General features: G+C 39.8%; 1 protein-coding gene across 1 annotated transcript in view; it reads left to right on the top strand.

The window, feature by feature from the left end:
• Nucleotides 1-16,601, top strand: part of GRK3 (G protein-coupled receptor kinase 3) — a 78,959-nt gene that overhangs the window by 38,892 nt on the left and 23,466 nt on the right. Inside the window, exons 4-9 of the mRNA XM_087754472.1 lie at nt 4,828-4,929; nt 6,106-6,180; nt 7,719-7,780; nt 8,894-8,945; nt 9,592-9,683; nt 12,443-12,542. Coding sequence (XP_087610598.1) covers nt 4,828-4,929; nt 6,106-6,180; nt 7,719-7,780; nt 8,894-8,945; nt 9,592-9,683; nt 12,443-12,542 — 483 coding nt within the window. The remainder of the gene's footprint in view (nt 1-4,827; nt 4,930-6,105; nt 6,181-7,718; nt 7,781-8,893; nt 8,946-9,591; nt 9,684-12,442; nt 12,543-16,601) is intronic.

Raw genomic sequence — 16,601 nt, 5'->3', positions numbered from 1 at the left:
ATAGCAATGTAACTATTTAATCGAGTTGGTAATTTGGTACGGTACTCTTACAGCGTATTTTTTGAGAGTAGCGTAGATGATTTTTTTGCCCTCTTACTGGGCAAATACTTAAGATTTACAAACTGGAGTATTTGCAGGAAAAATCCACTTAGCTCAACTTCCAACAGTGCTTTTATTTGCATCTACTAAAACTGTGTCTTTTTATTAAACGTAAGCTAACAAAGCATTTTAAAAGCTACTCTTACAGTTTTTGTCCTTCAAGAGTTAAGTATGTTTCATTTTAAGGCATAATATGTTGAAAACAGAGCAATGGAAGAAAGTTACCTGAGCAGCCACTTAACCAAATGTTCATTCACCACATTAGTGGGTCAAAAGATAACTTGGAAAATACTGAGGGAATGATGGAAAGTGGAAGAATACTAATAGAGATTAAAATATCTTTAGGTTTATTAATGTTTTTTATCAAAAGGTACACTCTTTGACTGTGGTTCATTTGAAATATTCGTGAGAAATGCATTGAAATTAGGTTCATCTCAGTCTCTACTTGTTAAATATCTCTGATACCTTAAGTTAAGCCAGGTATGTTCTTGAGAAATGGGATAAGTTTTTGATCTTCACTTGTGAAGATGATGATAAATCTTTCTTCTGCTACAAAACAGAGATGAAGTTAAAGTAAGTAACATTTGCCAGCTCTCAGTGGAATTACAACAGTGGATTCCTTCTTTCTGAAAGATCTGAAAGCAAAACCAGTGCTTTTTATTATTATAGCTGACGTGGGACATGGATTCATATCTATTGCACATAGTGAAGATTTTCCTTAAAGGCAGAAGGCCTGAAATAAGCAAATTTGTCTTATGCTGTCCCAAAGAGCAAAAGCAGAAAGTCGAGCATGGTGCCCCGATGCAGTTTGCTGGTTTGTCCCTGGCACGGCTGGCGGCGGTGCGATGGGAACCACAGCCAGCTCCTGGCTCCGCTCCGTGTCATCCACAGGAGGAAGCGGCGTGCCTGGTCCTCTGCATCCCTCGCCTCGCTCCCTGAAGCTTTCCCCACGCCCTCCATGCTTCAGTGGGATGCCCAAACACGGCGCCTTCGGTCCCAGGCACCTCCTTCTCTGTAGCACCCACCCAGATGGGGAACGATGCCCTGTTGTCTGTAGCTGATCCTGAGCAGCTGCCTGGGCTTGTAGAAAAGGAGGAGGTGCAACCAATGTTACCGGTGTTTGGATTGCACTCTCAAATGCTTCATGCCTTTCTCTAACATCCTTTTACCTGTAGAAAAGACAACAGAGTACAGCTGTCCATGGCATTGCAGGAGGGACGTAAGGACAGCTGAGGCTGGTGCTAGCTTCTGAGGTTTCTTGGGAGTCTCTGTGGCAGGGTTGCAGAAAAGCCCTGCCAAATGCTGCAGATGGGTAAGAGGATCCTCCGGAGAGTGATACGAGAGGTGGCTTTAGATCGATAAGGTCAGTTGTACTCCATTGCCACGAGATAATCAACAAAGAAACTAACAGACATCGTGCCCCAGGCAGGCAGGCATGCATCCAGGATTACTGTTGCAGAAGAGCACGGCTGGAGCGCGTCGTGTCCTTCCCCAGCCCTCCTTTGCGGAAAGGGCTCCGTCAGCGCTTCTGCAGGGACCGCTCGGGAAACTTGATGAGTCTTATCGCTCCATTCATTCCTTGTTATATTTGTGACACTCTAAATATAAAACTGTAGTTAATCCTATCATAGGTGCTGGTTTCAGTTAAAACATGCACACGTGCTTTTAAAAGGCAGCCTGTATTGCTCAGTATTAATTAGAAATGCTGCCTGAGATAACCTTTTGTCTGGATTACTCTGAAGCTGATGATTTAAAATTTTTCTTGCTAGTGGGCTAACAGCACAAAATAGGCTAAGCTGGTTATCAGTTTGGAGATAAATCCTTAGCAATGTACAGTTCCCCCACTCAAATTAGGTACTCGCTGTCAATAAAGAAGAATCTTTCTTTTTATCGGTTTCATCTTTTTATATACTGAAGATATCACTGTCATAAGTAATCAAAAAGGCATGTTGTAACAGATTGTTTAGCGAGATATTTTTAGCTGCCTCTTTATCTCTGAAACAATTTGAAATTGTATTTTTAGGTTATTAGCAAAGTGTTGCCTAAAAAGAATTTAAATGCTTTGTCATGTACTTTTCGAAAAACCCCATTAAAGCTATTTAAAGAGAGGTTCATTGCGTTTTCTTCTGTGACATACCAGATTCAGAAGCTTTTCTTTTTTTATATATATATATTTGATTTGCTTACTGCATTTATTACATGTAGAATAATTTGAGTACATTGCTACATTAAAAATCGCTTGATGTAGAAGGGCTCTGTACTCCAGGGATTTCATATTACTGCAGCTTAAGTCACGATCAAGCATTTAACTGGATGAGTGATTCATCCAGATCGGTTTCAAAAAGAAAAAAAAAAGAAAAAAAAAAAGAAAAAAAAAAGAAAAAAAAAGAACTTCTAGGTGCTTGAAAACTAATGCATTCTGATTGCAATTTTTGAAGAGATACTTTGTCAGACACTTTTCTTGAGCTGAAGTTTGCCAGGGAGGCATTGAAACCCACGATGACGCGGTACGTTATCTGTGGGTCGGGAGCAACACTGAGGAAGCTGCTGCTAGCAAAGACAGGCTATGTTTATAAATGGTGACACTCCTGGCTCTGCCTATCGCTGTATTTTTTTGGCAAGGTACAGTAACGTTCTGTTTAATAAACATGTAAAATTAGCTTGTGAATATGTTGGGCATGCATGTTAAATGTGATCATAGTAGCAGTGTCTCATCGCATCACCTGTGTGATGAGAGGCATCGGGCAGCGGGTTCGGGAGGGCTGAGCTGCCCGGGAATATATCCCCGATGGTGACTTTTGTCACCTGCTGTCCTTTTCTTCAAACCTTTACAAAGCAAAGGCACTTTGAATGGTTAAAAAGCCCACTGTAAGGGCAGGTGGGAGAGACACCGACCTGGTGCCAGCGTGGCTGTGGGGGGCTGCTGCGAGAGACCCCTCTGCTTTGGGTGCGGAGTTAGGTGGTTTAAAAAAAGAAATATTGAAGGGCAGGAGGTTGCATTCAAGTAAGACAATATGGTATGCATCAGGCTTTCTCCTGTACTTCTAATTATTTTTACGGCATTGCATTAATTAAAAAATGTTTCCTTGGCAAAGATACTTTGAATCATTTTAATTATAAATTGGTACCAAGGGGGAAGTAGTCACAGATGGCAAATCGTGGTGGAACTGTTGCCTTATCATAGTCAGCAAACAAGAGGGCTACAGCTAGAAAAATATCGAGTTTAATTACGGTGTTCCACCTTCAAAGATAGATTGGTCTGGGTTTGTCACGTGGAGACCTGTTCAAGAGCTGTCAAGTACAGCTCATCCTGTAAAAGCAGCAGCCTCTGAATGAAGAAAAAAAAATACATTGTGAAATAGAAGCAAAACAAGTGTTTTTAAAATCTTTACTTTTAAAAGTCCTCAACAGTGTGCTTTCTGTTAACCCTGGTGCTGCTCTTGCTATGAGAGCGTGGCTGGCGGGAACAGCGGAGCTGTGCTTTTTGTCCCTGGAGGCCCAGCCAGTACGTTCTCCCTGCCTCAGGAGGAGATGCTCCGGTACATCATTTGCGCAGGGTTTATTCTGTAGGCTGAAAGTACAGACAGCTCTGATATGGCCTGTTCCTTCTCTAACAGGCACTGAATGAAATCCAGCTGGGTCTTATTCTGCTTTGGTTTTCTTGAGTCAGTGCAGGGATCCAGAGCAAGCCTGCACACGTACGTCCATTTGGACCGTGGGACCTCACAGGCTGATGCTGGGAAGGTTCAGCAGGTCAGAGCTAAGACTTTTCCATAAACATCTTGTATGTTTTTTATATTCTGTCAGTCCTGGAAGAACTCCTTCCCTAAGTACACTCCAAAGGACCCTTGGACTTGGTGAGGTTTTTTTTTCTGGAACTGATTTTCTGGTTTTGTTCTGTAAATTAACCATATGGGATTGCTGTTGCTTCACCTGGAACACACTGACCTCCTATAACTCCTATGACTGATAACACCTGAAGAAACTTGATGCATTTTGTGAAACTGTCTTTCTAGCCACCTTTAGGATTCAACATGTAGCTCAACTATGTGAACATTTTGAAATGTTTGAAATATTCTTTCTTGGATGTCTGTACTTAGCGTGCTGTAATCGCCTGTCAGCAGGATGCTTGGGCGCGGCGCGGGCAGCGAGGGCTCTCACTAGGCGATGGTTGTGCTGCCTGTATAATATTACACCTCTTCTGCTAGCCCCGAGAGCTTGGAAAAGGGCACGTTTTGGTGTGCTGTGGATAGTGCAGAGTGTCGAGTGAAATAATCTGAGAAAGGAGTCAACGCTTTTGAGTGTTAGAGGAGAAGTCGAGGGGAAGAAAACCTTCAGAAACGTTGCTGCGCGTGTTTGCTCCTCTCGCTCTCCTTGCACGGCCCAGTCCTCTCACGCAGTTCGCTTCTGCCTTCCTCTGCGCGGATTCATGCTCTGGCAGACGATAGATGGAAAGCATGCTGCTTCAGCTCAGTCCTTTTCAAATTTTAGAAAACAAAGCTTTGTAGCAATTTTAAGCAAATCGGTTTCCTTGCATAAAAATTCTAAGCTAGGAGGGAAATCTAAGGTCAACTGTAACTATGGTATTGCAGGTGGTTTTTTTTTAAGTCTTAATTAAGAAAATAAGAAAGTAAAATAAAACTTCAGCCAAAGTTTTGTTTTTACCAAATGAGTGGAAGATCAGTAGAAATGTGCTCACCTAATGGATCCTTCTCTCTTGTATTGCAGATAAAAGAATATGAGAAACTGGATTCTGAGGATGAGCGTCTGACCCGAAGTCGGCAGATTTACGACATGTACATAATGAAGGAGCTCCTGTCCTGTTCACATGTGTGTATCATCCAAATTTCACACTGCTCTTTGCCTTACTTGAGTAGCTTGACAGCAGCGATAATTCAAAATAACTGGTGTTTCGTTCAGAGAAGGATTAAGACTATTGCTGAAGGAATTGTTACTACAAATACTTGTAGTGCTGTGGATTTCCGTTTGAAGTCCGTGGGACTGGGTTTGGCTGAATTCAGCATGCTATTTTTTTTTTTTTTTTCAGTAATGAGGTGTAAAGATTGGTGGTGTATGCCAATTTTTATTACACTTTGTGGTATGCAAAGGAAATATTTGGAGGTTTATCTGTTTTATATTTCTTTAAATCTCTATTTTAAAACATGATGAGTGCAGTTGGTGTGTGTATATATACATGCACACATCTACATACGTTAACCACCCCCCTCCAATCCAGCAACAACCCTGCCCCCAAAAACTCAAAGAAATGCGAGCTGCCAGGGGCTCTGCAGGACGGTCTGGATGTCGAACTTTGGTATCTGAAAGCTCAGAGGAAAGTTTGAGATTTTGTCTAAAACTGATCACGCAGCGATTTTTTGATTATTACTATTTGTTTTGGCCATAAAGCAGTCTTTCATACTAGAGACAATACCCTTTTTAGCCGCAGTATGGTAAGTTACAGGCACAGGGCTGCGTTGTGACAGATGCAGCTCTGTTAAAGTCACTGAAAACACACGTTTCCTCCTGCTGAAGTTGTGGCCCGTTGATCGGTATTTAACGGTTTCATTTGCTCTTATTTTAAAGAAAAATTTTCAATGTGTTTTACCCTAGTGGTATGGTTCTTCGGATGAAGGGTTCAAGCAATTTTTTGTTAAGCTTGCATTACTGGCTCTGGAGTGGCGTAAAGTCCGTGTCAACTGCTGTATCTGGAGCTGTCCCTGTGTATGGGGTTTTTCATGAATTTGTTAAAGGAGCATCATCTCGCCCTTTTATCTTCACCTTTCTCCTCCCCACCTTCCCCCCTCCTGCCTTCCCGCTTTAGAATAATTGTTTTACCGTCTCATTCTGCATGTTTCACAATAATATACTTGGAGGAAGCTATATTGCATTCATTCTGAAGTTCGTGTGTTTAGTATATGGTTCAAAGAACAACAGTGCTGTAAACCTTAAATGGAACTTCTTACATTTCCAACTGTTTGAAATCTTTTTTTTTTTCTTTTTCGAAAGCCTTTCTCAAAACAAGCTGTAGATCATGTACAAACACATTTAGCCAAGAAACAAGTGCCAGCCAGCCTTTTTCAGGTGAGGTTAAGACAGTCTGAATGTTCAAGTTTTCTTCACTTATTTGACAGTAAGTGACTCTGTACATATTACTTAAGGAGACAGCATAAAATGGTACTGGTAAATATTCTTCACTGTAGTAGTGTTATTAGAATGCTTTTCTATGTCAAATAAAAATGACAAATTACTATTCTTATCTAAAATATTTTTAAGCTCATTTTTGAAAGCAAACTATACCTTGGTATATGAACAGAATGGTTTTTAAATTTATGTAATTTTAAGCCATTAAATGATGTAGAATAAATCACTGTACATCAGGAAGATACGCATCCTGCCAGGATAAACCAAACTGCGTAGTGGAGAAATTGCCTTGATGTTTCAGTAATGTGAAATCTTTGAAAACATTTTTCCTTTTTCTTTAATTTTAAGGTATATTAATTCCTAGTTGATGATGGTGAGGAATTAAGCATTTGTACCATGTCACATGTTTTTCTGTCTTTGCACAAGACAAAATCCAATCAAAAATTACCTTTCTAAGCAGCAGTTTCTGCACCATTCAAATTGTGGTGCTTTTTTTAAACTTTCTAAAATTCTGAATTGTTAAAAGAAAGTACGGGATTTGCATATCCTCCATTTGAATGTAAATATAAGTGGTATTCTGGCTCATTTGCAAAGTTGTACATTTTTTATGTTTCTATTTACTTTAGAAAATAAAGAAATGAAAAGGGAAATATTTTTTTTTATTGTTATAGCTCTAATACACATCGATACAAGACAAGAAATTCAGAATTACGCTAACTTCTGTAGCTAGGTGCATTAACCCAGTGTGGTTTTGCACATAATGAACCTCATCAATCACGGGAGTGTATATATGCTTAAATGTCTCTGATGTAAATCTTACGTATTTTTATATATTACAAAAATGTGAAGATTGCCCCTGCCTGATTTTTCTTACTGCTCAGTGAACTGCTTTTAATGTTTCAATTAGGTGAACTGACAAATTGGTAACTACATTGCTTGAGTTATATCTCGCCGCTAATTGGGTTGGGATTTCAGATCGCTGCATGCCATCACACATCAAGAGACAGTATTTCTCTTGAAAAAGTCACTTGTGAATTGAAGGTGCTGGTTTCATAGTAAGGACAGAGAGGAGAGAAGCACCAAAAAGATGAAGCGTGGCAGCAGCTCTGGGAAGTCACACTCCATGGGAGTGACCATGTATCGTGTTTAAATATATTTGAGAAAAGAACTGTACTGGGATCATTTTGCCACACTTCTTGTCCATAGACAGGTGCTTTACACAGGTTTCATACAGCCCCCCCCAAGGCAAACATTTAAGGTTTCTTAGCTCGTGAAAATATTTTATGTTTGACTTCAGGGCACCTGCTCAGATTCCAAAAGCTAAATGAAGCTTAAATGCTTCACTGAGCCTTCTTCAAGGAAAACACAGTAAATGCTGTAGTTATATAGGGCCAACGTGAGTTACATGTAATGGGTAGTATTGCATAATCAGTTTGTTGTATGCTTAAATACTAATTGTGTTTCTTAACCCTTTTTAGCCATATATAGAAGAAATTTGTGATAGTCTTCGAGGAAAAATATTTCAAAAATTTATGGAAAGGTATGAACATGACATATTATCTGAACTTTCTACCCAGTGTAGCAGGAAGCCAGGTCCCTTAAGTATTGCTGTAAAGTAAGGCTAAAAATGTTTAATAAACTTCATTTAATTAATAGTGTATTATCTGCAAGCTTCTGCAAATGACTAGCTTTGTTGTATATCATGATTAAGGTCAAGATGTATGCATGGAAAAAACTGTAAAGATGATAGATTTTTCCATTGCTCCGTGTAGCAGTAATAATAGATTGCAGTTTGATCTTAAAGGTTTAAAAATGCAGAGCTATGTTCTTGTGGGGTGTTCCCATGAGTAACCATCTCTTGTGCGTGACTGAAAGACCCAGGCATTCTGGTTTGTATCTGGACACCTCGCAATTAAGCAGAAAAGGTCTAGTAAAGGATACAAGGCATAGACCTAGTTCAGCTGAGCAGCCCCGTAACCTTAATGGAACTGCTCTTGCGTGCAGGGTCTGTAAGGTATGGCTCTCATTTGACAACCGTCAAATACGCTGTATAAAATGGTGTGGTGCTATTCTGCAGTCACACTGAAATAATTGTAAAAATGCCTCCATAGAATTAATATTTCTTACTCTGAAAATAAATACTTAATGATTTATGTAGAAATGAGAAACTATTCTTTTTGGCAACAGCTTGTGGTATTATTAATGTTTTTCCTATTTTAACATAAAATGAGTTTAAAATGTTCCTTGGGGTATACGGAGGTTCGTTAACACAAATCGAGCTGCCTCTGTTTTCTTATAATTATCTCTCTCTTTATGTAATTTAAGTGTTTGTTAGTTCCAAACTTAGTTAGATTTTTAAAAAGTTAAAAACCATCTGAAAGAGAGATGTGAGGACATACTGAGTACTTACAATTACAGGGACAAGGTTATCTGATATCTTTCTCTTATAAGGATGTAAAATATTAAGTATGCACTGCCTAGTAATTGTTTTTCTTGGGGGGGGTAAGATTACAATTGTTTGAAAGGAAGGCTGTCATTTGCTAAATAGCACAACATGCCCTAGCGCAAACTTTATTTTAAATATAAGTCTTGACATTTTCTATAATACTTTACACAGTAGTCTCAGACAACTTTTAAACTTTTTTTCCTACAGTGACAAGTTTACTAGATTTTGTCAATGGAAAAACGTAGAACTAAATATTCATGTAAGTACTTACAAGTATATTTATCTTGTCAAAGGCTGATACAGGAAAGAAAATGTTCAGTTTTGAATACTGCTTCTGAAAGGCCTTATTAAGGAGTACGGTGAATGTTACTGATCTGCTCTTCTATTCTTAGACGTACACTCCTAACGATTCCTTTCTGGATGTCCCTTCTGCCTGTCTCGAGTTAATAGCTTTTTGATTTTTATAATAGCTGAAAGAAGCCGAACTGCCAGAATTGCTGCTCTTTAGCAGCCCCCGCCACCGTCTGTCTCCTTTCCCCACTACGGTTCTGACGTTGTCCCCAGCACCCCTTACCTCGGCCCCTGCTTTTGTCCCTCTGCACCGCGCTTTTCCAACCTTGTCTGTAAAAACAGCCCTCCTCTTCTGCAGGCTGCGTTATGAATGAGACTGTTGGTCTTTGGCAACAACAGCCTCATTCGTCTTGTTTATTCTTCAGACTGTAGTGCCTGCAAGTATGTTGAAATATAAACAATAAGGGGCTCCTTTTCGCAAAACAGTGAATGCTATATGAATTACAATAGTTAAGTCTCTTAACACATTAATAGATTATTTAGATGTTTTTACAGTAAGTTTTTTAGTACTGAAAAATGAAGTCTGGTTTTGTTTTGTTTTTTTGCATTTACAGCTGACCATGAATGATTTCAGTGTACATAGAATAATAGGAAGAGGGGGATTTGGTGAAGTGTACGGTTGCAGAAAAGCAGACACTGGAAAAATGTGAGTATATACACACTTTATTTTAGAGGTAATTGTAAACTCTGAACTAGTAAGGAAATCCTTCCAGTCATTTCTTACAAAATCGCTGGTAGGCAGCGTCGCATTACTGTATAGTTCTTTGTAATTAAATTTTATCCCAAGAGGTTCTGATTTCTGGATCATCTTCAAGCTTAGTTTGATATTTGATCCTGTTATGTGCCATGCAGTGGGGCTTCAGTCTAGCAGCGCTCTTAAGCACATCCTTCATTTAAATGGTCTTGTCAAAATTAATGGAGGCTGTGTTTAAAATTAAGTATGTGCTTAAATGATTTCCTGGATCAGAGCCTGACAGTGCAGAACGATGTTCTTGTGGAAGCCGTGGTGACTCTGTGAGGTGTTACCTCTCGTCTGCCGAAGGTTGCTCTTCTCGCAACAAGGCGCATCACGTCGCTGGTGCTGACGCAGGGTTGGAGGATGACACAGGAATATGACCTCAGTGCTCTTCAATCTGTAGGGTCGTGCCTGGGCAGACTCTGAATATGGTATTCCAGATTTGTGTAATTGCCCTGATGAGCACGTTTCACTGGCGACAGCAGTGATCCCTGCTTACGTTTGGAAGAATATAGTTCCAGTGTTGAAATTCTGTCTAACAGAGCTCTTGGTGGAAACTCCAAGATCAACCCGTGTGGTTTTTTCTTTTTCTGGTCTTACCATTCACACACTTCTCCTAATCAACAGATTTCAATCTCTAGGCATAATTGTCCCATTATGTCCTGTTTTGAACATCTGGGCATTGATTTAAAAAATTGTTCTCAATATCTATCTATTTATTTCTTTATTTACACTCCACCTCCACCCCCCTTTCATCTTGCTTTTCTCCTAACTATTTTAGTCCAGGGACCATCCTTACACATCTCTCTTCTAAGTAAGCATGGCATGTTTGCAGTGCCAAGTCTCTGCGATTACAGCTGGCTTCACTGGCAATTGTGTGTGCTTGGCATCCTTGAAAATAATAAACTTTTGAGCTATTAACAAGTGGAAGACATCTTAATGTTGCTATCATGCTCAGTATTTTTGCAGTGACCTCAAGTATTAATACTATTACTAACAATACTGTCTTTATTCTTACTTTGGTACTTTTTTGTCCATGTACAATTAATTAATTTGTTCATGTACAAAAATAAACATTTTGTTTAGCTTGAGCCACACTAAGCAGGTGTCCACCCTGAAGAGGGAGTTTGCAGATTCCCCCTCATTTTCGTGTCTGAGTTTTGCTCTGGCAGGAGGTGGATAAACCTTGGGACTAGCAAGAGAAGCAAAGGACAATTTTTATCAGCTATAAGTAGAGTAAAGAGAAGTGAAATGTGGGAAAACCAACCTTTTTCAAATTTGAAGGAAAACTTTAGATTAGGTTCAGTTTCTGGGTAGAGGTTTGGTTTAGTTCTTTCTTAATCCAAACCTGTTTACCCGTCCCTAATCCAGATCCCGTCCACTCTAGATGGCTGCCTCTGCTGCACTTACTGCCTGCAAGGAGCTTGGGAAGCCACCCCTCTAAGGTAAATGCCATCGGTGTTTCACTAACCCACAAAGATACACCTGAGGCTTCTTTCACATCACCTCCTTCAAGGACGTCTAAATAGGGGCCAGACGTACAATGCAGAAAGCAGGCCAAAGGGGGAGGGATAGCAGTGCTTTTTGAGCACGCAACTCGATGTAAGAATGAGACACTTGATTTCGATCAGCCTTAAACGGCCCCAGTCATTCACTTTGATCAGTGGTGTCAAAGCATTAATAAAGGGTAGCGTGTCAAATGTTATTTATCGTCATCGTTTACAGACTTCTCGGCAAGAGCACGTGCTGTGAATATATTCCTTGTTTTGGAAACTTAAAATTCCAGTATGTTCACGCTCACTCTTCCCCCACTCACAACACATGCATGGCAAGGAATGACGTGGCTTTTTTAGGGAGTGCAAAGCGAAGGTGATACGAGGCCCTGTTTCTGTATGGAGCTGTCACAGTGTAGGCAGTTGATTAGCGTTGATGCAGTGCTGTAACGTGGTGTTTTCCTGAGCATATTTTAAAACGAATGGCCTAAAAATCCATGGCTGCCCACGTCTAAAAATCTTGTATGGAGGAACACACGCGTCCTTCTCAGCTGTTCTCTAATAGTAGGCTCACCTAACGTGTTGAAAAAGTATCCACAGACTGTATTATATCCTGCTTTTTTTTGATGGTTGTTAGGGTAACATTCTTTTCTGAGCAAAATTTTATTAATTTGTGTAATACAGATGGTAGAAGATTAAAAAAGCTTTCTTGTGTTTATCTGACCTTTCTTTTGAGTAGGAAAAAAAAAACCAAAAACCAAACCTCAGCATGTGTTCAAGATATTACTTTCCTGGTAGAGTTGAAACTGTTAGAATTAAATGGAAGTGTAATAGGGTCTCTGTTATTTAGTTCATACTGCAAATCCTTGCTTGTAGATATTGAAAAATTGGCATATGATATGTAATTCCTGGATCACTGTGGTTGTTTGGACATGGAATTATTTGTTAAAGCACATTTCTCTGTTAGGAGACTTCTGTTGAAAATGCTTTAATTCTGTGAGATTTTGGAGATTTTCTTGTTTAGTCATGTAATGATGTTTTTGGTACCAGGTTTAAGTCTTTAAAGAGCTTGCTTACAGGATACTGTAAATACGCATGGCATAACTGCTAGTGAATAATACTGAGTATAGGAGGAAATTTTTTCTGGTGCTTTTTCTGAATGGTTAATATTTTCAGGTATGCAATGAAATGTTTAGATAAGAAGAGAATCAAGATGAAGCAAGGAGAAACATTAGCCTTAAATGAAAGAATTATGCTGTCTCTTGTCAGTACAGGAGTAAGTATCATTGATTTGTTATTCTTTCTTTTTTTTCATTTAATATAACAGCTTTTATATATAATACATATTCCATTAATTCAGTTGTGTAACATGCAAAAGTTGAACCTCCCTGGAACCCTCCCCTGATACTAGCAATGTGTCTGGAAAAAGAATGGAAAAGCAAGCTTGCTTTTTGGTTTGGGTGCTTAGAGAAATGAGCATCTCGGCTAACGAGGCTTGAGGAGGTTCCCATTTCTTAGGTAATTCATTCTCTCTCTCTCTCCCACCCTCCCCTTCTGATTTTTTAAATATTCCTTTTTCAAGTATATATATTTGAAACTTTTCCAAAATATTATCCTGTCCCGTAAAAAAATGTCCTTTTCTGCTACAGACGTAGTACTTTTGTAGAATATAAGATGCTATTTCAGAAACAAACCTCAGTTACCTGTTTGTCCTCCTTTTCCTGTGACTCTGATATTAGCTTACCCCATTTTTCTGTTGTTTTTTTATGTACTTCAGCTGAGTACCTATCAAGGTGTACCAAGTAAATCTGCCCATCTAGCATGCAAGTCTATTTAAAGTTAGAAGTATCACTAACGTGCATAAAAAGCAACCCAACTGGCGCTGCTTTCACCAGGCCGTGTGTTGTTACCTGCAGGAGAGGCCTTCGGCAGCGGCCGCGGTACGTTGCTGGCTTTGAAGTGCCAGAGCCTCATCAAACAAAACTTGAAATCAGCTCGTATCACCATGGTTACATGTGATGCTGGTGAAAAGGTTAATTTTCCTCATGACTATTGTGGTATACGAAATAAACGTTCAGTCTGCAGCTCAATGTAAACACATCCCCTTTTCCCAGCCCAGTTAAAGCATGAGAAGGAATTGCGTGTGATTTTGTTCTAGGCTTTTACAACAGGTGTGCAAATAGCATAATATCTGCAGCGCGGGAGGATTACTGCTTTGGCTTACGAGGTGGCAGAGAGCAAATACTGTGCTGTACTCTGAGACAAGATCTGTATCTTGCAGAGACTAGATAAATCCTGGGTTTGGCTCTGCATTACCCAGGTCGGTTAGCAAATACTGATTCCTTTTTAAAAAAATCTCACTTGTGAAGCATTTAGCATCGTTTTGTCCTTTAAGCGCATCCTTGCTGTCTTCTGTTGTTCAGAGAACCCGTCAGTCTGCTCGGGCTTCAGGATGGGCTGCCTTCCGCCCGCAGATAGTCTGGGACTTTGCACCACGTCGCTTGTAGGCGCAGCTGCAGAACGGCCCGTGCTGGGGCGGCCCTTGTCTTCTGCAGACTTGGCTTTAAATAATGGAGATGTGCTTTTCAGGGCTTACACAAAAATAGAGAGTTGTAATTGCTAGACAGTGCCCTTTTGTTGTCAAGTGAATACATTGTGCATCAGACGACACCTGGTGCTTCTCAGCCTCACGATAGGCATGTGAGGTGCTCTCTTGTGCAGATTGACAGAACGGGAAAGCTGATTGCGATTTTGGCCCTAGAAGATTAGCTTTTTTACGTTTTTCAGCAACTTCTCTTGCTACCCATCAGATCATTTTCCTCTGCTGTTAGAAATATCCTGGTAAGGCAAATCCTAAACCAGAAGCTAGGGAAGCTACACATCAAGGTGTTATCTTAATGTTGAACTTTTCCCTCATTGCAACGCTCTGAAGGAAGGACGAGGTATTTTTTCTTGTGCCTTTCATTGGAAACTCCTCCTCTGCCTCAGACTTTCTCTGGAGAAGGGCAAGCATGCATTGAAATTAAAAGTCAATGCATTGCCTTTAACACAGAATTGCATTCACATTTGGCTTGAACATAAAGATAGATGAAGGACTGGAAAGTATTTCTTTGTTCTTTTATCTGTGAAATTAACAATTGGGATTTATCGGTTAGAGTTTTTTAATCAAGTTAACTGTTTTCACCAAAGAGAAGTTGTGGCTTGTCCAGAAGTGTCAGGAGTCTTGAGAGCCAGTGGGGTGAAGTTCTGTAGCAGAGACTAGACAAGAAATCCAAGCAGATTAGTAATAATTGTCCTATTAACTTTAATTTGTGATTCTGTTGCTCCAGTACTGAAGGTGAATTTTCATGTCTAGCGATTCAAAAGGAAAATTGTTCACAAGGCTGCTAATGGTGGAGCTAGTTTTCTGATGTGACAGTGCATAGCTAGTCATTTAGCAACAGAAAAGCAAGACAAACCATTTGGGGTTTTTTTTGGTAAGGATTATCAGCTCATTAGAGTGCAACTTCTTCAGATTCTCAGAAATCTGAAAGAGAATTTGAAAAGAGAGGTCTTGTACAAAATGCTACCCATTGAGGTTGGATACACCTGCCGGTGCAAGAGATAACTGGAGCGTTTTGAATATGCAGAGTTCAGGAGGTTTGAAAATGGTAGAATAAGATTTCATTCCTGAATATAAGCCGTTAGGATTGAATGGCGCGTGCCTTCCCCAGTGACAGGATTTATGTGCTGCCCGGAACAAAATGGAACTGGGAAGTTCATCATAGTACAATTAGTCATTTAACTGGGAATCCAGATGTCTCTGCAAAATACATAATAACAGCTGTGCAGATTACACATACGTTTGTGTAATCATTTTTGTTAATCCACCTAAAATTTTGGCATTCGCAACTACTTCTTGGGAGCTCCCAAATTTGAGTACATCGTGGCCACGTTGTGAGGGTAGCTTTTCATGGTAATGTTTTGAGTCAGCGCAGCTCAGCAGGATGACAGACGCCTCTGCAGAGCACAGGGAACTGCTTGGGTCGGCCGAATAACACAAAACGCGGGCTCTGCGCTCCTCGGATTCTCCGTTGGCATATTGGCTTTGTCACTGACTGTTGGTGTAACGTGGACAAACTGTTGCTGAGGTTTGTGTTTCCTCTTCTGCAAGATGCCTCTTCCTCTCCCATAGAGAAGTTCAGTCTGGAGGCTGGAAATGCATTTTGAAATTCCTAGAAGATAGCATAGTAGGGAAAATAATTTACTTTCTGTTAAAAGAAAAAAAAAATATTTATTTTCTGTAATACCCAGTATTTGCCTAATGTTTGAAAACTGGAACGTTGACATCACCGAGACCATCGCTGCTGAGGGGCTGTATAAGAACAATCTGCCAAAAGGTGCTGTTTGTGGAAGGAAGTGGTTATTTAATAAATCTTCTCCTGGCGGGTAGGAGGGGGTCATTCCAGCAGTCTGTTGCAAGACCAGGGGCCTTGCAGGGCTGTGGTTCTGCTCTACTGTTCTCTTGTTCTGAAAAAACTAGGCCGTTAAGCTGTTTTACTCGGCTCTTTTTGAGATAATTTGAGTGAATACTGAAGTCAGGATTCCCTCAAGGGACGATAAATGTAAGGTACAGCAAAAGTGGACAGGCTGAATAATAAAACATCTGAGATCAATAATCAAATATTTTTTTTTCTGAGAACAGGTGCGTTGTTTTCATGTGTACTGAGATTTGTAGGAGTCTCACTTGTGCTCAAAAAGTGGAATCTATTCCCAAATCTTGATAGTCATTTGAAGGAACATCTGTGGGAATGGCAGATAATAGCTCGGTGTTTCAAGCGTTGACTTGCACATCTTTCTGAGCAAGACCTGCAGGACAGAGCCTACTCTTTAGTTAAAAATGCTACACAGCTGCTCTACACTATGAACATGTTTTTACATGTTTGCTGTCGTTTCTACGGTCGTGCTCTAAAGCTGAGTGCTGAGTTATAGGAAAGAATCAGAATCAAAGTTGTCCTTCTAAAGTAATTGTTAGTGTGCTAATGTCTTTAAAAACTACATTCCTCCAATTTTGTATACTTATTCTATTTTTTTTTTCCTTCCGCATGATTTATTACCAGAAACTCGCTTTCTACAGTTTTTTGGACTTAACGCAGGATTGTTTGGACATAAGAAACTGTTTCCAAACTATTCTTAATTTACACATTGTTGTCATACCATTGCTTATTTTTTTCAGAGCAGAAGCTTGACTGCAACGAAGTATTACTGTCTTGGTAAATTTGCTTTATTGCTTTGTGTTTCATTTTAAAAAATACCTATAGGGTTTTCTTTATTTTTATCCTGGAAAATACTCTTT

This window comes from Nipponia nippon, unplaced genomic scaffold (genome assembly GCF_047370975.1).
Source record: "Nipponia nippon isolate SJK-2023a ecotype South Korea unplaced genomic scaffold, ASM4737097v1 scaffold_18, whole genome shotgun sequence".
In the NCBI taxonomy this organism is placed as follows: domain Eukaryota; kingdom Metazoa; phylum Chordata; class Aves; order Pelecaniformes; family Threskiornithidae; genus Nipponia; species Nipponia nippon.
Note: the sequence above shows the minus strand (reverse complement) of the source record. Positions and strands in the feature narration are given on the sequence as shown.